Genomic DNA, 24493 nt, shown 5'->3' with positions numbered 1-24493 from the left:
AAATGAAAATTCATCAGTGTTGAGAACATTCTGATTAAAATATGTGTATTTATAATGTGGAGGCAAAATGAACTTGGAGGTTTAAATGGCAGGTCAAAAACTTTGGGAGATAATGCATACGAAGAATTTAGCAGAGATAATGCACATTTCTGGCCTGTGGCATATACTCAATGAATACCAGTGTGGATTTTAAAAAAATTTTAATTCTGTTAAAATACAAACGACATAAAATTTACCTTTTTACCATTTTCAAGTACAGTTCTGTGGCATTAGCTACATTCCTGTTGTGCAACCATCACCACTATCTATTGCCCGAACTTTTCTTTTTTAATTAATTTATTTATTTTTGGCTGCGTTGGGTCTTCGTTGCTGCGTGTGGGCTTTTTGGCGAGCGGGGGCTACTCTTCCTTGCGGTGCGCATTCTTTTCATTGTGGTGGCTTCTTCTGTTGCGGAGCACGGGCTCTAGGTCCATGGGCTTCAGTAGTTGTGGTTCACAGGCTCTAGAGCGCAGGCTCAGTAGTTGTGGTGCACAGGCTTAGTTGCTCTGCAGCATGTGGGATCTTCCCAGACCAGGGCTCGAACCCATGTCCCCTGCGTTGGCAGGCAGATTCTTAACCACTCTGCTACCAGGGAAGTAGGGAAACTTTTAATCTTCCCGAGTGGAAACCATACCCATTAAATGATAACTCCCCATTCTTCCTTTTCTCCAGCCCCTGGTAGCCACTATTCTACTTCCTGTCCCTATGAATTTGACTATTCTATGTACCTCATATAAGTGGAATCATACAATATTTGTCCTTTGTGACTGGCTTATTTCACTTAGAATAATGTCTTCAAGGTTCACCCATATTTTAGCATGTATCAGAATTTCTTTCCTTTTTTAAAAGCTGAATAATATTCCATTGTACGTCCCATACGTTTTGTTTATTAATTCATCTGTCAATAGATACTTGGTTTGCTTCCACCTTTTGGCTTTTGTGAATAACGCTGCTATGAACATGGGTGTCCAAGTAACTGAGTCCCTGCTTTCAGTTCTTTGGTGTATATACCCAGAAATGGAACTGCTGGATCATATGATGATTCTATTTTCAATTTTTTGAGGAATTGCCATACCGTATTTCATAGTGGCTGCACTATTTTGCATTCCCACTAACAGTGCACAAAGTTTCCAATTTCTCCATGTCCTCACCAACACTTGTTTTCTATTTTTAAAATAGTAGCCATCCTAATAGATGTGTCACCAGATTGCTTTTAAAGGGTGATTTCTCCTTTTCTCAGTCTTGCTGTGGGTTTCCCTGATAACAGTCTACCTGGAGAGGGAAACGGAAGACTTCTCAGAAATCCCTTCTATGTGACAGGAAGACTTCAACTTGATAAAACTAAACCTTGAGAGAATTCACTGCCCCTCCCCAAACAAAAGGTAAATACTAATCATTTTAGCGCTAATTGAAAACTGAGCCCTCTGCTCAATTTATCAGATCATCAAGCTCTTGAAAAGATTTGCAAAAACCTTAGTTTGACGTTTTGCATTGTTATATTTTAAGATATTCATATTTCATTTTATTTATTTTTAAAAGTATGATCCTCTCAGCTGAATTTATAACTAGTTGAACCGCAAATGAGGCTGACTACTCCAAGTGAACCCACATCTTAAATTTCCCAATTACTCTTAATTGCTAACATTTCATCCTACATATCATAAATATGCTCTTACTTGTCAGACTATGAAAGTTTCAATCACCTTAGGCTTAATATAATAATGTTATCTTGATATGACTTTTCTTCTTGGCTGTATCTTGTTTATTTCTCAGCAATGATTTGGACGCTAACAGAATTTACGTAGGAAAGAAACGGCACACAAGCAACATCTGGCCCACAGATACCTTTTCTTTGGCCTACATAGCATTTTTAATTTTTTGTTTGTTTGTTTGTTTGGCTGCTTTGTTTCTTTGTTGCTGCACATGGGCTTCCTCTAGTTGCAGCAAACGGGGCTACTCTTCATTGTGGTGCTCGGGCTTCTCATTGCAGTGGCTTCTCTTGTTGTGGAGCACGGGCTCTAGGTGCACGGGCTTCAGTAGCTGTGGCACACAGCCTCAGTAGTTGTGGCGCACGGGCTTAGTTGCTCCACAGCATGTGGGATCTTCCTGGACCAGGGCTCGAACTCATGTCCCCTGCATTGGCAGGCAGATTCTTAACCACTGCGCCACCAGGGAAGTTCCTTTTAATTTTTAAATTTACTTATAAACAAAATTCTGAAATGTTTACATAAAAATGCAGGCTTCTGGTACCTGCTAAAAAAACTTAAGATGACCTGGCAACACTGACCCCATATTCTTCATGTCAGTTGCTATTTACCATTATGCCTGTGTGGTTGCTTTTCTTACTGTGGAGAAAAAAGTTTTAAAAATTCCCCTCCATTATCCAATCCACTATATTTACAGTTTTCCTGACTGACACCAGTCAAAAATAAACAAATGGGACCTAATGAAACTTAAAAGCTTTTGCAAAGCAAAGGAAACTACAAACAAGATGAAAAGACAACCCTCAGAATGGGAGAAAATATTTGCAAACGAAAGATTAATCTCAAAGATATATAAACAGCTCATGCAGCTCAATATTAAAAAAACAAACAGCCCAATCCAAAAATGGGCAGAAGACCTAAATAGACATTTCTCCAAAGAAGATATACAGATGGCCAAGAAGAACATGCAAAGCTGCTCAACATCACTAATTATTAGAAAAATGCAAATCAAAACTACAATGAGGTATCACCTCACACCAGTTAGAATGGGCATCATCAGAAAATCTACAAACAACAAATGCTGGAGAGGGTGTGGAGAAAAGGGAACCCTCTTGCACTATTGGTGGGAATGTAAACGGATACAGCCACTATGGAGAACAGTACAGAGGTTCCTTCAAAACCTAAAAATAGACCTAGCAATCCCACCACTGGGCACATACCCAGAGAAAACCATAATTCAAAAAGACACATGCACCCCAGTATTCATTGCAGCACTATTTACAATAGCCAGGTTATGGAAGCAACCTAAATGTCCACTGACAGACGAGTGGATAAAGAAGGTGTGGTACATATATACAATGGAGTATTACTCAGCCATAAAAAAGGAACGAAATTGGGTCATGTGTAGAGATGTGATGGATCTAGAGACTGTCATACAGAGTGAAGTAAGTCAGAAAGAGAAAAACAAATATCATATATTAACGTGTATATGTGGAACCTAGAAAAATGGTACAGATGAACCGGTTTGCAGGACAGAAATTGAGACACAGATGTAGAGAACAAACGTATGGGCACCAAGGGGGGAAAGTGGCTGGGGGGTGGTGGTGGTGGTGGGAAGAATTGGGCGATGGGGATTGACATGTATACACTAATATGTATAAAATGGATAACTAACAAGAACCTGCTGTATAAAAAAATAAAATTTAAAAAAACAACAACTTACAAGGAAAAAGAACATATATATATCTGAATCACTTTGCTGTACACCGGAAACTAACACAATGTGAGTCAACTATACTTCAATTAAAAAAAAAATTCCCCTCTATTATTCAATCCACTATATTTACAGTTTTCCTGCCTGAGCCCAGTTGTCATGTGAGTTTGTGCCCCAGGTCTAGGATGTTCAAGAAGGTATACTAACTACACTGGTTGATAGAATCAGACTTCCTGGGCTTCAGTATAGACGCCCACAACTTAGCTTCAGTTTTCTCATCTGTAAAGTGGGGACAACAGCAGTATTTACCTACCTCACAGGACTGAGTTAATTAATGTAAAATATTTAAGACAGTGCCTGCGGGACTGCCCTGGTGGCGCAGTGGTTAAGAATCCGCCTACCAATTCAGGGAACACGGGTTCCATCCCTGGTCCAGGAAGGTCCCGGATGTCGTGGAGCTACTGAACCTGCGCGCCTAGAGCCCGTGCTCCGTAGCAAGAGAAGCCACCGCAGCGAGAAGCCCGAGCACCACAACGAATAGTAGCCCCTGCTTGCCGCAACTAGAGAAAGCCCGTGCAGTAGCAACAAAGACCCAACGTAGCCAAAAAAAAAAACCAAAAACAAACAAACAAAAACAGTGCCTGCAGTTTTAGCAAAGGAAATACAATGGCCCAAAAGCCCGGGACCATGTCTATCTTATTTACCATTGAATCCTAGTGGCCAGCACTGAGCTGGGAACAAAAGAGACATCAATAAATTTTTTTTTTCTTTTTTTTTTGCAGTACTTGGGCCTCTCACCATTGCAGTCTCTACCGTTGTGGGCGGAGCACAGGCTCCGGACGTGCAGGCTCAGCGGCCATGGCCCACAGGCCCAGCCGCTCCGCGGCATGTGGGACCGGGGCACAAACCCATGTCCCCAGCATCGGCAGGCGGACTCTCAAACACTGCGCCAACAGGGAAGACCAATAAATATTTTTTAATAAATTAATTGGGGGAGGGAGGAGGAGTCCTAACAGTATAGTAGTATTTAGAGCAAAGAACTGACAGACGTGTTCCACTCTCTATAGTAGGGACACAACTGTGTTATATGAAGAATACTTGAAGCAACCGAGGATGCGAAACTGGATTAGAGCGGGGTGAGGAACAGGTTGGGGGGATGTCATTCTCAGATCTTCTGCCATTCTGGGAAAGACAGTGTAGGTTTCTCATTGCCTCACTGGGGAAAATCAGGACGAGAAGGTGGCAATAAAAGAACTGAACTTGGCTTTTTAAGGAAAATAACATGCAACTCCACGAGGTGCCGTGAAGCCAGTACTGACTTCCCCGGGTGCGCAAATGCTGCGTGATCGCCAGGCCCAGATGCGGAAGCAGGAATTCTACTACAACCCTTTAGATTAAGGCGTCGCTTGGGAAGAATTTGGCGGGAACAGGAGGAGGCCGTACAAAGGAAGTGATGTAAGGTGTCACGGGGGGTGACACGGCCAGAGGAGCGGAAATATCATCTTGATTGGTTATTTTTTCGAGACACCGTCCTATCACAACGTCCCTCAGCCTTACTTCCGCTTGCGCAGTCTTTTTTGCCCTTAGTAACGATGGCCGCAGAGGCTTCCTACCCTCCCGGGAGCAGAGTGCGCGTTTTCGGGAGCGCGGCTGGAGAAGACGGGAAAAGGCGTAAGATTCGTGAGCACTGATTGGCTGAAGCGAGAAGAGTTCTGGCTGCTGACTGGCTCCGTCTTTCGCGGGAAGGAGTTTGTGGCTCCTGCGAAAAGTAGATATAGCGGAGCGGCCGCCTCAGGGCTCGGAGGCGGTTAGGGGAACGCACCAGACCGGAACCTTGTGCAACTCTTTCCTGAGGGAATCGTGACGAAGATGTGGACCAGTAATGATGAGTGGGGCGGATTACGAGACCCGCAAGAAGGATTTAGCAAGGGGCTGGGTGGGAGAGGCCTGTGGCGGCGGGGGTGGGGGAGGGGCGGGGGCCGGCCGCGGGGGCGTGCGGGGTCGGGGGGAGGTTAAGGAGACGCTGGAAGTGGCTAGGGTGAAGTCTGGGGGTCCTGTGGATTTTTCAGAGGCTTGGAGGGCGGAACAGGTATTAATACCGTTGTTGTTTAAAACCAGGTGGATTTGAAAGCTATAGCAGTTCCTCTTTTGGGGGAACCGGAAGCTACACACAGTCCCCTGGGGGCTTTGGATCACCGACACCTTCCCAGGCCGAAAAGAAATCTGTAGGTTGAAAGCGTACTTCGTTTTATCTTATACTGTCCGGAAGCTACTGACTCATCTGTGAGAGAAAATTTATGCGATGAAGGAAGGGTGTTAAACTTGAGCTGATGCGATAATTGTCAATTATTATCTTTTCGAATCTTATAATTGAGTGCTGTAATTTTGAAAAATGAAATTCCCCTAATTTTGCATCCATTGTTTCCTTGCCTTTATTTTGAAATTTACCAATAGAACTAATGAAATCAACCTTGTGGGAAAAGTGAACTTGTTTGTATAGCCTAGTTTACATTCTTCATGTATTGGAAGTCGTTTTTACATGAAATGTAATGAGGTGCTCTAATGCGGTGGAAAGAACATGGTCTTTGAAGTCTAGTGGATCTATGATCCACCATTGCTCTGACACTCCTTGCAGGGTATCATTGGACAAATGATACCTTCTTGGAAATCTGTTTGGCACCTACTAAATGGGATTAATAATAGATACCTTACGAGGTTGTTGTGAGACTTAATATTATGATATATATATAATTACACCTGCCCCAGAGTTGCTTTCAGTAAATGGTCCCAGAGAGTATTATTAAAAAGAACCTGAGCATTGGAGCCAGAGTACGTGGTGTCCAGAATCAACTTTGCCTTTTAACTGGTGGTGTGAGTTTAGCGAAGCAGCTTCCACTGCTGGTTTTGGTGGCCCTTGATTTTTCTCATCTGATAATAGTACTAGTACTACTCATGTCCCAGGGTGGTTCTGAGAATTGATAAATGAGGTAATGTATAGGAAAGTGATCTGTAAAAAGCTGTCCAAATGCTTGTTATTCACTCTTTCAGAAATGAGTTTCAATTTAATAGCTGCTGTTGATTTCATCCTTTAAAAAATATAGGATTTGGTGTTAAGATTCAGTATTAGTAGCTTCTGTGTTTTATGTCCAGGTTGATAAGCTTTTACCTAAACTGGTAATTCACAAGGGTGTGTCAGTGGGAAAAAAATCCATTGATAATTCCCATACATTTGGGCATTGCTTTATATTTTTCATATGATTATTTTATATAATCCTGTGAGTTAATTATTATTTACTGCATTGCACAACAGAGGCTCAGGGAGATTAAGGGACACCTGAGCTTGCATAGCTAGTTAGTCCACACATTGATGCTGCACAAATCCAAAATCTGATGAGCAACTTCTGTCTATTGTAATTTTCTTTTTCCCAGGAAGACCAGAGGGGACTCCAAGTCCTCTAACTTTGTCTTCCTTGAGGCTGTAAAGGAAAAAACAAAAGATAGATCATTGGTTCTCATCTTTTCTCCTTTATCTTAACTATTTTTCTTCATTCTGGTTGTTAGAATTCTTAATCTCAGTATCCCTCCCTGGGGCTGTGTATTAAGACTGCTTTTCAGAGAACAATGATGGTTATAAACTGGAGTTTCAAACCCAGGTCTTTTTATGTTTAAATCTAGTGCCTTTTCCACAGTAAATTAGATAAACACTCTGTCTAAAATGTTTCCTGCTTTGACTATAAACCTGTTATATTTGATTGAATCATGTGAAATTTCTAATACCATGTTTTGCCTTTAAAAATGGTGAGTTTTTTATAGTACTGTCAGAGTAGCCAGTGGTTCATAGTCAGCTAGAAAAGAATTTTTTTCAGAATTAAACATAGCAGTACTTGTGCTGACACCCTCTCTGTGAATCTCTTTGGAACAAACTGGAAACTCTTTGTGATCAGTTCTTGGCACATAATAGGTGCTCATTAAAAAACAAGAACTTGCTGTGATTTGAGATGAATTTGAAGGTATTTACTAACACCTCAATAATTACCCATCTGTAACTTTTTTCCCTGAGGAGTAATAATATTTATTGAATACCTACTACATGTGGTGCTTGGGATTAGCATTTTCATATACATTATATATTTCATTTACAACTCAAAAGGTAGATATCCTCATTTTATAGAATAGGTGGTGGTGTGTCCAGGGCTGTGGAGCTGGGATTTGTACACAGGTCTGTAGGACTTTCTGGCTCCAAAGCCCATATTCTTGCTGCTGTTACCACAGTGGCTCTTAGTTTTCTTATGCTGAAGATACAATGAAAATCTCAGGTGTGATAGGTGAAAACTGTATAGTAGATTATGAGAGCTAAATCCTGGGACCTCAGCAAATTTTAAATATATAAATACTAATATAGCATATAACTTCACTTATAAAATACTATAAAGTAAAATTGAAAAACAGTTGATTCCTTTATATCCTTGTTAAAAGCTATTGCAGCTATAAAGAGTGAGGAACAATAGCTGACCTAATAATTCCTAATGTTTATTGAGTGCTTACAGTGTGCCAGTTATTCTAGGTACTTCACCATATATTTAATTTTCATAATGATTTTTAATGATTTTATTATTCCTAGTTTTATAGATGAGGAAACTGAGGTACAGATGAATAGAGAAATGTGACCAAGAACACACTGCTCCTGAGTGGTAGAGCCATAATCTTTACACTCAAGCTTGGCTGCTGCCTGTTGTGACATGTGTGCTGGTAGTTGGCTAGGCTTACTTTCTACCATCCTGGCAGTACTCACCATTCAAAATTAGGCTTCAGCAAAGTGAAATGTTGCGAGTATCATGGACCTTCAGGGATAAGCTTCAACTGCTAAATCCATGAAGACCAAGAGTCTGCTATGTTCAGTCTTACATGTGGAACAGTTACTGGGTTACATCCTGTTGATCTCCAACAGGAAGAACCGTAATCTTTAATCCACCATGCTTTTTCCATCTTGTACATGGTCCCTCTAAGAGTGTATGAGAGTGCATGTTTGCCCTCAGCCTATAATGCATATTCCCTACCCACTATTTTTTCACTGTCGAAATTCTTGTGCTTCAAGGTCCAGCCTAAATGCTCCCTCTTCTTGAAATTGCCAAAAATATTTCCGAGATCCTACATAGAGCATCTCATTCTATAGTGTATCAAGATCAGGCTCGTTATTTACATTTTTACCTCCCCTAAGTTAGGAGTATGTTGAAGGCAAATCCTATTCCATTCTACTCATTTTTATGTTCCCCAAACAACCTCTGCCCAGTGGTAGGCAAAAATAAGAATTTATGCTGGTGTTAGGCTGCTTCTGGATGTGATTTGGGTGTCCTCTTCTGCCCATTACCTCCTGTCCCTTTCCTTTAAGATGTCCAGTGTGGCCAAGCCCTTATCCCATTTTCCCCATACTCACATTTGATTGTCAGAACATCTATCCTAAAGCTGTACCTCTAACTTTCTGTTATATTTTATCATGAGAGTTAGAACAACTCCAATGTTCTGTCTCTGCTGGCCATCTCTCAAACCCCTTCTGAGTACCATCTCATCTGTGATAAAAAGCCAGCTCCTAAAGGTGGGGTTTCCTTTAAAAGTCTGTTCCAGAAGCAGGTCATCTTCCTTATGCTGTTTGCACTCTGGCCTACTCATTTTGGTGATCCCTAGTACCGCACAAACTTATCCATTCATCAGGAGCTTTGGAGTCAGACAAGCCTGGGTTTGAAATCTAAAGTGTGGCATTTGTTAGCTATATAACCCTGGTTTTCATCTCTGTGAAGCAGGGATAATGAGGTGCATTTTGAAGATTCAATGTTATAATATATGTAAAGTGCTTGGCACATAGCAGGTGCTAAATGAACAGTAGTTATTATTTTCTTAATTGGATGTATGCATACTTCTTTTTCAGAGAGCCCGAGCTCAGCATATTGTACCCTGTACCATATCTCAGCTGCTTTCTGCTACTCTGGTTGATGAAGTGTTCAGAATTGGAAATGTTGAGATTTCACAGGTAAGTAAAAATAATTTGTGGAAGAGTCACTTAATCATAGGAATGAAGAATGAGATAAAACTAACATCTCAACAAAATACATAGGGGTGAAAATACATAGGGGTGGGCCTCCCTGGTGGCGCAGTGGTTGAGAGTCCGCCTGCCGATGCAGGGGACACGGGTTCGTGCCCCGGTCCGGGAAGATCCCACATGCTGCGGAGCGGCTGGGCCCGTGAGCCATGGCCGCTGAGCCTGCGCGTCCGGAGTCAGTGCTCTGCAACGGGAGAGGCTACAACAGTGAGAGGCCTGCTTACCACAAAAAAAATAAATAAACACATAGGGGACGTCCCTGGTGGCGCAGTGGTTAAGAATCCGCCTCAGTGCAGGGGACACGGGTTCAAGCCCTGGTCTGAGAAGATCCCACATGCTGTGGAGCAGCTAAGCCTGTGCGCCACAACTACTGAGCCTGTGCTCTAGAGCCCGCGAGCCACAACTACTGAAGCCCGTGCGCCTAGAGCCCATACTCCGCAACGAGAGAAGCCACCGCAATGAGAAGCCCACGCACTGCAACAAAAAGTAGCCCCCACTCACTGCAACTAGAGAAAGCCTGCGCGCAGCAATGAAGACCCAATGCAGCCTAAAATAAATAAATTTATGAAAAAAAAACATAGGGACTTCCCTGGTGGTCCAGTGGTTAAGATTCCATGCTCCCAATGCAGGGGGCCCAAGTTCAATCCCTGGTCAGGGAACTAGATCCTGCATGCCGTAACTAAGAGCCTATGTGCCACAACTAAAGATCCCGCATGCTGCAATGAAGATACCACGTGCCACAGCTAAGACCCAGTGCAGCCAAATAAATAAATAAATAAATATTTTTAAGAAAATACTAAGTGTTGCTTTGGTTTCCAAGAAAACCAAATTTTTTTTTCTTCTGGTCTAGGTCACTATTGTGGGGATAATCAGAAATGCAGAGAAGGCTGCAACCAACATTGTTTACAAAATAGATGACATGACGGCTGCACCCATGGATGTTCGCCAGTGGGTTGACACAGATGTAAGTAGTTGGTTTTGAATCAGGGTGGGGTTACTCTGGGACTTTGGAGATGTTGAACTTTTTTAGTCTTACTTTTTAAAGGTGGATCTTATTATAAAAATAAAACATAAGCAAGACATCAAAGGCAGAAACCCTAACATTAAAGGCCAATACATTTGATGTCATAAAAAATTTAAACTCTTTTAAACTTCCCAAAATACTATAAACGAAGTTAAAGGGCAAGTGACGGGACACACTAGAATGTAAACTCTGTGAGAACAAGGATTTTTATGTAGGCACTGTATCCCTAGCACCTAGAACAGTGCCAGTTACATAGTGGGCCCTGAGTAAATATTATTTAAATTAGTGGGAAAATTTTTTGCAAAATATTACGAACATTTAAAATTTTCAATTATTGAAAGTTCTTACAAAGCAAAAAGGAAAAAGCAACCACACCTTAGGAAAACGGGCAAAGAAATGCACAAGTAATTCATAATAGATGAAATACAAATTGCAACAACAATAAGAAAAGCAAGTTTACTTAACATTAAGATACCATTTTTAGTTTATTAAATTGGCAAAGGAGAAAAGAGAATGGCAATGTCCACTTCTATTGAGAGCAGTAGGCGCTTTTTTATGGAGTGAATTGTCACTGTTTGTCTGGGGAAGTGGATACCGCCCTACCTTGATGTTATGAGCATCACCTTTCTCAAAAATCAGCCGATGATCAAAATCATCTCAGAAATGTTGACCACTCCACTGCCAGAAATTTGCATTCAGGAATAATTAAAAATACACGCAAAGATTCAGTTGTAAGATTGTTGATCATCATTATTTATAATAATGGAAAACTAAAAGGAATCTCAATGTTAGCAGTAGGATATTATTAATTAAATCCTGGTATATTTTTTAAAATACTGCAAATGATGTAGAAATGTATGTATTGTCACAAAGAATTGTTTACCATAAATTGTTGAGAGGAAAAGAGCATGTTAAAGGTAGTATGGGGCTTCCCTGGTGGCGCAGTGGTTGAGAGTCCGCCTGCCGATGCAGGGGACACGGGTTCATGCCCCAGTCCGGGAAGTTCCCACATGCTGCGGAGCAGCTGGGCCCGTGAGCCATGGCCACTGAGCCTGTGCTCCGCAGCAGGAGAGGCCACAACAGTGAGAGGCCCGCATACCGCAAAAAAAAAAAAAAAAAAAGGTAGTAAGCATGGTGTGGCCCCATTTTTGCAAAGCAACATATATATGAGTATATGTATAAACATGCAGAAAATAGACTTAAAGAAAATATATTCCTTTTACCCTTTTTATTTTTTTTAATTATTTTTAAAAATTTATTTATTTATTTAGCTGTGTTAGGTCTTTGTTGCTGTGCGCGGGCTTTCTCTAGTTGCGGCGAGCGGGAGCTACTCTTTGTTGTGATGCGCGGGTTTCTCATGTCGTGGCTTCTCTCGTTGCGAGCACGGGCTCTAGGCACATGGGATTCAGTAACTGTGGCATGTGGGCTCAGTAGTTATGGCTCACGGGCTCTAGAGCACAGGCTCAGTAGTTGTGGTACATGGGCTTAGTTGCTCCGCAGCATGTGGGATCTTCCTGGGCCAGGAATCGAACCTGTGTCCCCTGCATTGGCAGGCAGATTCTTAACCACTGTGCCACCAGGGAAGCCCCCTTTTTATTTTTTAATTGGGCAGAGGCCTCTTGGTTTTTTATGTTGTTTTTAAAATACATTCATTATAGAACATTTGGATAATGCATACTTTGTATGCTATTTTCGCTTCAAAAACCACAAGTCGTCTGTGAAGAATTAACTTGATAGTTATTCATTCTTTATTTTTTGGACCTCAGAAAAATACAGGAGAATTCATTCAACAGTTGTTATTGGAGCACTGATTCTGAACCAGACTGCTTGGTTCCAGGTAGACAAAGAATGCAAAAGACACAGTCCCTGCCATCAAGGGGGAAGGTAGTTACTAGAGATGCCTAATACTGCACGCTCATACAAAATGTATGGTGCTCACTTATAAACATTTAAAGATCCCCTGAAATCCCACATCCAAAAGATGACTACTGTTACAACACATTTTGGGAAATACCCTTTCAGACATTTCTCTCTGCATATCTGTACATATATGAGATGTATGCTTACAGTTTTACATAAAGGATAATATGATATGCAACTGCTCTATAATCTGCTCTTTTCGCTCAAAACTATGTAGTGGAACTGATTTCTTAATGTCAATAAATACAAATTTACATCATCAATTTTGGTGACTGCCTATTCCATCATAAGGATATATCATCCCTTACTTATAGACCCAGTCAGGAAACATTTAGCTTATTTCCATCATTTGTTATTATAGACAATGCAGCGGTGAGTATCTTTGTGTACATCTCTTCATGATTGAGATAATCTCCTTAAGATCAATTTAAACTAGGTTTTCTGGAGGAAATACACATTTTACATGTTTCTACTTTCTTTTTTGGTTAATCTTACATTTACGTTTTTACATTTTTTATTGCCTTCCATATAGGTACCAATTTACTTAGTGCATGAGAGTTCCCCATTAGTTCTCCACACCCTAACAGTAGGTTTTATGAGTCTTAAATTTTTGTATCATAGTTTAAAAATAGTCTTGTCATTGAGAATTTTCTCATTTTTTGTGCGTAATTCTTTGGTTTTAGAGAGATTGGATTTTTTTTTTTTAACTTTATTCAGTGTTAATTTGTGGGTGGATTTTTAGTTGTCTAAAGTCCTTTGATTCCCCAGGAGTGTTTGGATATTTATTTTTGTTTGCAAGAGCCTGAAAAATATTAACCTCTTATCATAATTATATGACTTCTCTAGTTTGTCTTTTGACTTTGAAAAGCTTTTCCTTGTTTCAGATTATTTTTCAATTCATGTTTCCTTCTATAATTTCTGTGGTTTCTTTTTATATCTCTATATATGATTAAGTCTTTTTATAATTAAATGATGTATTTTGGTAAAAGGAGAGAAGTATAGATCCAGCTTTACTTTTTGCAAGAGTTTGTTTTTAATTTTTATTGCAGTATAGTTGATTTATAATGTTGTGTTAGTTCCAACTTGTTTTAAAATGTTCTTTGAGAGAATACAAACTTTTATCTGTGGTATATATACAGCTATGTAAAATACTAGGTAGAGTGAAATGCAAATAGTTGATAATCTCCAGGTAATGGGAATTGGGGTGTTTTTTAGTTTTAAACACATACATTCTATATTCTCGTTTTTTTATAGTCGTGTATTTTATAATCAAAAAGAGCTTTGAGTCAGCTTATGTATTTTTCTTATTAATAATAGGTACATAGTCTAGAAAACCCAAAAAGAAATATTAAAATCATTTATAATTATCCAAGTTAACTTTTGTTAACGTTTTGATGTATATGTTTCCCCTTGTGGGAAATAAGCTTTTTTCCATGAGTCACAGCAGGTCTTCACAGACAATGAATAGAATTCTGCGTTATCATTTGCAGCAGTATAAACTAATCCATTATACAAATGTGCACCTTTTGTTGGATATGTAGGTTGTTTTAAATGTTTTAGTATTCAAAACTATGCTGTGATGAATACTCCTAAAGCTAAATCTCTTTTTGAATTTTATTTTATTTATTTTTTTATACAGCAGGTTCTTATTAGTCATCCATTTTATACACATCAGTGTATACATGTCAATCCCAATCGCCCAATTCATCACACCACCACCACCACCCCCCAGCCACTTTCCCCGCTTGGTGTCCATACGTTTGCTCTCTACATCTGTGTCTCAATTTCTGCCCTGCAAACCGGTTCATCTGTACCATTTTTCTAGGTTCCCCATACATGCGTTAATATACGATATTTGTTTTTCTCTTTCTGACTTACTTCACTCTGTATGACAGTCTCTAGATCCATCCACATCTCTACACGTGACCCAATTTCGTTCATTTTTATGTCTGAGTAATATTCCATTGTATATGTGTACCATATCTTCTTTATCCATTCGTCTATCTATGGGCATTTAGGTTGCTTCTATGACCTGGCTCTTATAAATAGTGCTGCAGTGAACACTGGGGTGCATGTGTCTTTTTGAATTATGATTTTCTCTGGGTATATGCCCAGTGGTGGGATTGCTGGGTCATATGGTAATTCTATTTTTAGGTTTTGAAGGAACCTCTGTACTGTTCTCCATAGTGGCTGTATCCGTTTACATTCCCACCAATAGTGCAAGAGGGTTCCCTTTTCTCCACACCCTCTCCAGCATTTGTTGTTTGTAGATTTTCTGATGATACCCATTCTAACTGGTGTGAGGTGATACCTCATTGTAGTTTTGATTTGCATTTCTCTAATAATTAGTGATGTTGAGCAGCTTTTCATGTGCTTCTTGGCCATCTGTATGTCTTCTTTGGAGAAATGTCTATTTAGGTCTTCTGCCCATTTTTGGATTGGGTTGTTTGTTTTTTTAATATTGAGCTGCATGAGCTGTTTATATATTTTGGAGATGAATCTTTCATCTGGAAATATTTTCTCCCATTCTGAGGGTTGTCTTTTCGTCCTGTTTGTAGTTTCCTTTGCTTTGCAAAAGCTTTTAAGTTTCATTAGGTCCCATTTGTTTATTTTTGTTTTTATTTCCATTACTCTAGGAGGTCGATCAAAAAAGAACTTGCTGTGATTTATGTCAAAAAGTGTTCTTCCTATGTTTTCCTCTAAGAGTTTTATAGTGTCTGGCCTTACATTTAGATCTTTAATCCATTTTGAATTTATTTTTGTGTATGGTGTTAGGGAGTGTTCTAATTTCATTCTTTTACATGTAGCTGTCCAGTTTTCCCAGCACCACTTATTGAAGCAACTGTCTTTCCTCCATTGTATATCCTTGTCACCTTTGTCATAGATTAGTTGACCATATTAAAGCTAAATCTTAATACATGTTCTTTATTTTCTTAAATTTCTAAAAGTACAGTTGCTATGCCAATAAGTATGTCCACCAGAAAGTTGTGTGCCTAAGAACACTGAATGAGAGTACCATAATCGTTTGCTTGTTTTTTGATGTGCATAGCATAGAACTTGGATATTTTTATTCTAATTCCTGGTTTTATTTTTTAAAAATTAAATTCTAAAAGGCAGGGCAAACTAGGTAGTGCTACATTAGGATCCTTTAGCTCTTACTTTGTAACTTTCTCTTTCTGTACATAATTTAGAAATTTTGAAGAGGCTTTCACCAGCATCACTAAAACCTAAGTGGTGTGTTTGTATTTTTTCTGTTAGGATGCCAGCAGTGAAAACACTGTGGTTCCTCCAGAAACATATGTGAAAGTGGCTGGTCATCTGAGATCTTTTCAGGTAAAGTCAGGAAAAAAAACGACAGTTAAAATGTATCTGCATGGGGCTTGCCTGGTGGCGCAGAGATTGAGAGTCCGCCTGCCGATTCAGGGGACACGGGTTCGTGCCTCAGTTCGGGAGAATCCCACGTGCCGCGGAGCGGCTGGGCCTGTGAGCCATGGCCACTGGGCCTGCGCATCTGGAGTCTGTGCTCCGCAACGGGAGTGGCCACATTAGTGAGAGGCCCGCGTACGGGGGGGAAAAAAAAATGTATCTGCATGAAGCAGTTTCTGGGGTCATGCCTAAGTTTAGGATACTTAAGACTTAGTAAGTCTCTATGTTTAATGGGAGTTATATTGAAGTTAATTCATTATTTTCTTCTTCAAAAGGAAATAATGGGTTTCCTCAATATAAAACAAACAGAAAGGTAGAGAAAGAACAAGATCTCAGCCTACAGTTGCCATCTATGGCATTCATTAGGTGTAGAAGGCGGACACTGGATTTGGAGACTAGACTCTGGTTGTATAACCCTGGGAAAGTCATTGAACATCTCTGTGCTAGTTTTGTTCTTTTGACTATATTTCATTGACTGTTTTTGGATTAACTCTGAGTTAAAAATTTTCAGTATATAACACATTTTCCTCAGTTAGTAAAATACTATAACCGAGAAAGGAGCCACAATGTTTTGACCTGAAATTGACTTGAATGTGCTCATTATTTGTTCACATTTCTCTCTTTATTTTAATAGAACAAGAAAAGCCTGGTAGCCTTTAAGATCATGCCCCTGGAGGATATGAATGAGTTTACCACACATATTCTGGAAGTAGTCAATGCACACATGATGCTCAGCAAGTCTAACAGCCAGGTGAGCAGCTTCATTCTCGTCGTTTTTTCTCTTCCCTGAAAAAACCTAAACCACTTCTGTGCTCCGGCTTTGATTTCCTTGACATTTTGAAGATTGAGCCACAAGAAAGTCATCATTCAGTCCTCAAAAAAAATTTTCTCCATGAGCTTTGCTGTGTTATTTTATTCCTGATGAAACACTTTCCTCTCAAAATTACAAGTTCCTCTAACCCCGGTGGCTTGGATGGCTGAGGCCAAGACAAGCTTCAAGTGTAGACACATAATTATCAGCTGAGCTCTTAGCTTCAGGATTTTCAGTCCATATTCAGAGAAAAACCCCAACTAAGATAGCATTTTGCTGCTTTCCTTCCAACCTATTGGCTAAACAGGATTATTTATGCACCATTATTTTGTCCCTGCAACTATATTTCTTGCTTCATATCGAAATTTCTCAACATTTTCTGTGGTACATATTCAGTTTGGCAAGTCCATCTAGGACCACATAATGGGTTTGCTGATCTGAGTATTAGAGTGCCCTTAGATGATTCTGGTGGCAAGGTGGAAGACTGGTTACAGTAGGAGGGACTGGAGCTGTTGCCTCTTGTTTTGTGCCAAGCACTTTGCTAAGCCCTGGGGATACAAAGATACATTCATTCAATTTATTGAGCCTAGTATATGCCAATCATTATTCTAGGCCCTGGGAATAAAGCAGTGAACAAGATGGGTAAAGTGTCTGCCCTCAAATTTATATTCTTGAGAGAAATGGACCATCAACAAGAAAACAAATATATAATTTTAGGTAGTTATAGGTACTCTGAAATTAAGCAGAGTAGGAGAAGACAGTGATGGAGGGAATAAGAATGGTATAATTTTAAATGAGAGAAGAACATTCCATGCGGTGTCAGAAGCCATGAGACTGGAACAAGCTTGGCATACTTGAGACTAGCAAGAAGGCCAGACTGTCTGGAGTGAAGCAAATGACATGGGAGGTGGTACAGGGATGTAGCCAAGGGAGCGAGACCCCGATCATGTAGGGCTTTGTAGGCCATAGTAAGGATTACTTTTTTCTCATTGACACTAAACCTTTAGAAGGTTTTGACTAGGGAAGTGATGTGGTCTGATTTACCTTTTTAAAAGCTCACTTGAGCTGCTGTGTGGAGAGTAGACTATGAGGCACCAACAATAGCAACAGAAGTAATTCTGGGGAATGGTAGCAGCAGTTGGGTAAGAAGTGATTGGATTCTAATACATTTCGAAGGTAGAGCTGACAGGACTTAATGGTTTAGATACAGGATATAAAGAAAAGAGAGGGTACAAAAATAACTCCTAGGTTTGGGGCTTGAGTAACTAGATGAAGCTAGCAGGTTTGAAGGGCAAACTCCAGAGTTCTGTTCTGGACTTAGCAAATGCAACGTGTCAGACACCCAAATGGAGACCAGAATGGACGGCTGACTGTATAAAGCTGGGACTCAAAGGAGAGGTCAGGGGTAGAGAGAGAGCATTGGGAGTCATTGTGTGGATGATATTTAAAGCCTTGGATGAGAGGAGGTAACTAGTGAGTTAAGAGGTAAGAGACCTAAGCTCTGAGACACAGAGCTAGGAGTCTGGAGGCACAGCAGGAGCCAGAGAAAGTCAGAGAAGTTGCCAGTTGGGCAGGAGGAATATCAGGAAATGTGGTTCTGTAGAATATTCTGAAAAGAGTACTTTAAGGAGGGAGTGGAGTTCAACAGTAGAATGCTGCCTAGAAGTCAAGTAAGGTGATGAGAGAGGTCCGTCGGATTTGGAAACGTGGATCTTCAGAAGAGAGGCTTCAGCAATGGTTAGGGGAAATGTGGGTTAAAAAGAATGGGACTGGGTAGAAAGTTTAGGGTGTTTATTTTATGACTATACTTCATAACCTATACATATATATCAAATGTTCTGTGATAAAAATGGTTTTAAAGTGAGGATGGGTGGAAGCTGTGAGTATAGACAGTTATATTGAGGAGTAAATAAAATAATCCTTTCCCTCAAAGAGTTTGCCTTAAGCATTGAGGGTTCAGATCACTTAAGCAGTGAGGAGTGGCAAGTGCAGGGTGCTGTCGAACCACAGAGAAGAGTTTCCTGTCCTGACCTGGACATCAAAAACGGCCTCCTGGAGGAGGTGATGCCTAAACCAAGTCTTAAAATACACATATGGGAGCAGGGGCGCACCTGAAGCATGTTTATGAGGTCATTTCAGCAGAGGTATCCAGGGAAGAAATAGCGTTCAGTTCAGTATTACTGGATCATAAAATAGGACTTCTGTCTCACCAGCAAGCAACGTGAAGGCATCTAGCTTGAAAACAGGAGACCATGACTGAATTTTGGGGTTTTTTTTAATGACCTCGAAGCATTGGCATTTAATGATTTTTTTTTTTTTTTTTTTTGGTCTGCGTTGGGTCTTCCGTGCTGTGCGCGTGTGCGCGGGCTTTCTCTAGTTGCGGTGAGCGGGGGCTACTCTTCATTGCAGTGCGCAGGCTTCTCATTGTGGTGACTTCTCTTGTTGCGGAGCACGGGCTCTAGGCGTGCGGGCTTCAGTAGTTGTGGCATGTGGGCTCAGTAGTTGTGGCACAGGGGCACTAGAGCACAGGCTTAGTAGCTGTGGCACGCGAGCTTAGTTGCTCCACGGCATGTGGGATCTTCCCGGACCGGGGCTCGAACCCGCGTCCCCTGCACTGGCAGGTGGATTCTTAACCACTGCGCCACCAGGGAAGCCCTAATGAACGTTTGTTGAATGAATGAGTCTCTTGACTGCATGGGATTCACTGATGAGCTTCCACAATGCTCTTTTACTTGTAATGAGTACTTAACATATTTAATCTTTTGTCATCTTTATTCAGTTCAATAAATTAAACATTGACTGAGCACCTGCTGCCCACCAGGCACTGTGCAAAGCTGAAGGGGCTTATGGGAGAAAGTGACAGGCAAACAGTGCGATGGCTACTATGAGAGGGAATGGGCCAAATGCTGTGAGAGCCAAGAAGGAAGAACACAACTAACTTTGGCCTGGGGAGATGTCAGGGAAGTCTTCACAAAGGCAGTGACAATTAAGTTGGGCTTTGAAGGATGAGAAGGGTGTTTCCCAAGCAGATGAGGGGAGGAGCATTCCAGACATGGAATAACATGTCAGAGGCGTGTGTGTGACTGGCAAGAATTCCCTGTGTTGAAAGGGGATGGTCAAGAATAAAATACAGACTTTGATGTCTAGTTGTAGTCGGTCTAATATCCAGGAGTTTTATATTATTTTCACAGGCAGGGGGAGCCAGCTGAAAGCTTTTAGGTGGAGGAGAGACATGATCAGAAGTTATTACTTGGAGCAGTGAGGAGGGTTGATTGGAATAGGAGAGACTTGCAGCTGAGACACCAGTCAGGAGATCAGGGGTGATGAGGATCAATTCGAGCCACTGAACGCTGTATTAATGGGCTGTGGTGACGGGCTGTGGGAGGTGAGCGAGTGGAGACTCAAAGATGGCCAAGGTCTACAGGACTGGGCTTGGACTTACTAATAGAAATGGAATATACCAGGGCAAGCAGGTTTGGGGAGGAAAGTAAACTTTATTTTGAAGTGCGTGAGATAGCTAAGTGGAGGTCTTCAGTAGATGGTTGGTAACGAGGATTTGTGGCCTCGGAGGAGGTCTGGGATGAAATCCTGAGAGAACTATCAGCTTTTTGGAAGACAGGTAGACAAAGAGGCTGAGAAAGGATACTGAGAAGGTATAGTTTGAAAATTAAGTGGAGAACCAGAAGAATATGGTGTCAGGAAGCCTAAGGAGGGGTACATTTCAAGAGGGGTGTGGTCAGCAGTGTCTGCTTCTGAGAGGTCAAGCGTTATGAGAACTGAAAGGGATTACTGGCTGTGTTGGTTGATAAGCATTGGTACGTTTGGTGAGAACTGTTTCAGAGGTATATTTGGAGAGAATCCAAATAGTGCTGGGAAATGTAAACAGTGACTATAATCTATTATTTTTTAAAAGTTTGGTGGTAAAAAAGAAGAAAAGAGAGGGTAATGAGAACTATGTCTCCTTTTCTCTCCTTGTAATGCTTCATGCCTAGTTGACACTCAGTAAATGCTTGCATGATTGAAGCACCAGAGGTAGATACCACTATAGCAGATCTCAGTAATTTTCTTCTCAGTGCTATTTTTCCTCTGGTTCCTGTCACATCACAAAAGAAAAGGAGGATCCAGGAAGTACCTTTCTCTCAGTTTGATGTGATATGCTTCAGAGAATGACTTTATCTTCCTATGAAATACTCATTAGATAATAGCTGTCCTTTCCAAGGGAAGCAGTTGTTATTGGGAAAACTCTGCTTAGGGAATTTCCTGGCAGTCCAGTGGTTAGGACTCTAACCACGCTTTCACGTGGCCTGGGTTCAATCCCCAGTCAGGGAACTAATATCCCACAAGCCGTGTGGCGCAGCCAAAAAAAAAAAAACTGCTTAAATTGTTTTTTTGTAAACTATTTATTAAGCTATTTAAAAGAGCAAGGACTGTGTTTAAATTGGTGAATTTACTAATGTTGTAAACTTATTTCTTAATTCAGCCCTCAGCAGGGAGAGCACCTGTCAGCAATCCAGGAATGGGTGAAGCTGGGAACTTTGGTGGGAATAGCTTCATGCCAACAAATGGCCTCACTGTGGCCCAGAACCAGGTAAACAGCTGAGTGGCTCCAGACATGCAAGACACAGACAGTTAGTTGTAAATTATGTTACTTCCTTAATGGTGCTAAGTACCTGACTCATTTCTTTCCTATAAAGGGATTCTGGCTTACATAGGGGAGCTGATTCAGAGTAGTTGCTAAAATCTTTCTGATTTGAATCTTCAGGTACTGAATTTGATTAAGGCTTGCCCAAGGCCTGAAGGATTGAACTTTCAGGATCTCAAGAATCAGCTCCAACACATGACCGTACCCTCCATCAAGTGAGTATTTGGTTTCTGTGAACTAGGGCTCCAGAATTGTACCCGTTTCCCCTCACCAGGATTTCCCGGTAATGAGAAGTAAGTTTAAAAAAAAAAAAAAAACTGTTGACTAACAGAAGCGAAGTTGTTCAGTCATGGAAAAGTAGAAAAAGGACTCACAAAGATGGTGCTGCCTGTCACTTCACTCATTCATTTTTCATTCAGCAAATACTAAGTACCATTATGTGCAAGGGATGTAATTTTGAGCAAAAATTGACCAGATACCTCTCGTGGAATTTAGTCTGGAGGAATGAGATCCTAAGCTCCTAGTCCTCAGGTGTACATTTGCATTGGCATTGCTGTCCCCAGTGTGCAGTGTTCCTCAGGCTATCTGGACCTGAAGCCATTAGACAGTCCTTCCAACATCCTTGTCCTGATAACCTGTTAGACAAGCAGCTTCCTGATTCTAATGAACTAATCAAACAAACTGAGTATTATGGTGTTTGTGATAGTTCTTACTATAAATCAGTTGATATTCTAGGTCTCGACAGAAAAGAATACTCAGGTCTAATTCCATTTCCTGTCCTATGAGATGAGGATAATAATTCCTATCTTAGAGTTACTGTGATGATGAGGTGCAGAATGTCAGTCACAATAGTAGGTGCTCTATAAATTGTTACTCTTATTAAATATGTTACTGACACTGACCCTGAGGGCCTTTAAGGATTTGAAGGTGTCATACCATTTCTAGAAAGACCTTTCCTTTCCTTCTTGCACCTTGATTTCCCAGAGGGGAATGAGAGGGTCGGTGGATGAGTGAGGAGCTATTTTTTTATATAGCTGTTTATATTGGGAGACATTATATGTAACCGGAACTATAGCTTTAGATCCTGGTTTCAGTTTGCTTACACTGGTATTTAAGTGAGGTCCTATTTTCTTTGCTTTACACAACTTGGGAGAGGCATCCAAGGCAGCCCTAAAGCCTTTGTCTCCAAGGATTACCTCAGTTTTGTAATTTTACTGGTGTTTCTCCCTGCAAGAGCCTTCCATGAGCAAAATGGCCATGAATTCTTGTCAGCTAAGATAGAAAGTAGGGAAATGAGTAAAGTTTACATATTCGGCCATATCCAAAAGGCAGTTTCCTTTCTTCTGCATTTGGTTTTTTCTCTCTTTCTAGGCAAGCTGTGGATTTTCTAAGCAACGAGGGACACATCTATTCCACTGTGGATGATGATCATTTTAAATCCACAGATGCAGAATAACTGGATCTAATTGGGTACCCGAGATATTTTCCAGCTGGACCTTTTATGCAGTCTCTCGTCTCCAGCTGTGCATATATTTGGCAGGTTGACTTCTAGGTAGTAGGTTTCATCTATAAAAGGTTTCAATTGACATCCTTTTGAAACTTACTACTCTTCTGTGTTTTTGAAGCTCAGAGGGATATGGGCAACTGACAGGGATGTAAACCAGGGCGGAATTTCTTAAAGAACTTACAAATTAGTTACAAGATCAGGATAAATGGAATTGGAAGAGGGATGCTACCAAGAAGGGTTGGGCGGTATTACTTAAATAATACTCAGGAGTTTTTATGCCTAAATTGTTTCCTGTTGAGAGCAGGACTAGGGCCTGCTAGTGGCTAGCAGAGAGCTAGCCACAAAGCCCACTAACCTCTGCCTGTTTTTGTTCCCCACTTTGGTTATGTGGTTATGTGTTGTTACTTAAAGAATTGCACTTTCTTTCACCTTGTCATAATTGCTGCCCAAAGTGTGTTTTTATAAGCATGGGGTTCTAGAATGGTGGCTTCATGGGGCAGAGAGAAAGATACGTGTTTTGTACAAAATAAGTACATTCATATGCTTAATAAAATAGTTCTATTATTGCAGTAACTTGTAAAAATGTTCTTTTTTTTTACACTGTAATAATTAATACTTTATCATCTCAGCTAATTCAGAGATAAGTTAATGAGGTGTAACATGCAAATAAAAGTTCTGTAACTGCTTTAACTGTGTTTCTAAATGAGATCTACCAGCAGCTGTGTGGAGAAGGCTCCACTCCCTTGGTTTCTGACAGTGAACAACAATGTGGTTGTTATTTTCTGTACGTGCAGGATAGTTCCCATCTGGGGAGCTGTGCAGACGCTTAAAAGTCAGTCAACCAGTATGTTCATTTGCAAGTATGTCCATTCTTGATTTTTGCCTAAAAGAAAGAACAGTGGCTAAAAACAGGTTTAAAAAAGCATATACATTTGAATATGGAATGCATGATAGGATACTTCTATGGGTGGTGGACTTCTCTTTCTAGTTACCATGCTAATGCCCTCAAATGGGCAAGGGGGCAATAGCAGTGGTTCTGGGTGGAAGTCACTTTTTCTTTTGATTTTGAATTCTATGATTTAGCAATCAAAAACTACTTACTCATTAATTCAGCGAGTTTTTTTTTGTTTTTTTTTGTTTTTTTGGTTGTACGCGGGCCTCTCACTGTTGCGGCCTCTCCCATTGCGGAGCACAGGCTCCAGACGCGCAGGCTCAGCGGCCATGGCTCACGGGCCCAGCCGCTCTGCGGCATGTGGGATCTTCCCAGACCAGGGCACGAACCCGCGTCCCCTGCATCGGCAGGTGGACTTTAAACCACTGCGCCACCAGGGGAGCCCTCAGCGAGTGTTTATTGAATACCTACTGTGTCAACCCATTGGTCAGCTACTAGGAATATAAAGCAAAATAAGAAATTGGTGTCCCAGGACTTGCTGATTCAGCATTCCCAATAACACAGAGTAGCTACTCAGGGATACTGAATTCCCTGCCTCCTTGGCATTGACACGGTATCACAGGAGCTCTGTGGATTCTGAGCACTATGGAGGCCCGTGGGGCTGAGCAGAGGTAGGCCACTGCTCAGCAGAGTGAAACGCCAGCCTCTGTAGAGCTTCTAC

The 24493-nt window shown here is 40.9% G+C and overlaps 1 protein-coding gene across 3 annotated transcripts; it reads left to right on the top strand.

Annotated features, from left to right (window-relative positions):
* The first annotated feature begins 5043 nt into the window (after window positions 1–5043).
* Window positions 5044–23449, top strand: RPA2 (replication protein A2). Of its 3 annotated transcripts, none has more exons than XM_067725034.1 (9): window positions 5044–5392; window positions 5575–5681; window positions 9380–9481; window positions 10401–10514; window positions 15753–15827; window positions 16555–16671; window positions 21212–21319; window positions 21494–21588; window positions 22745–23449. In XM_067725034.1, the coding sequence occupies exons 1-9, from the start codon at window positions 5326–5328 to the stop codon at window positions 22827–22829; spliced, it is 870 nt and encodes a 289-aa protein (XP_067581135.1). In that variant the 5' UTR covers window positions 5044–5325; the 3' UTR covers window positions 22830–23449. The 3 variants fall into 3 exon arrangements, with proteins under 3 accessions (XP_067581135.1, XP_067581138.1, XP_067581136.1); XM_067725035.1 differs by having other exon boundaries at window positions 5049–5335; XM_067725037.1 differs by lacking the exon at window positions 15753–15827 and having other exon boundaries at window positions 5045–5392.
* Window positions 23450–24493: the final 1044 nt, after the last annotated feature.

The sequence above is a fragment of the Pseudorca crassidens genome, chromosome 2 (assembly GCF_039906515.1).
Source record: "Pseudorca crassidens isolate mPseCra1 chromosome 2, mPseCra1.hap1, whole genome shotgun sequence".
In the NCBI taxonomy this organism is placed as follows: domain Eukaryota; kingdom Metazoa; phylum Chordata; class Mammalia; order Artiodactyla; family Delphinidae; genus Pseudorca; species Pseudorca crassidens.
Note: the sequence above shows the minus strand (reverse complement) of the source record. Positions and strands in the feature narration are given on the sequence as shown.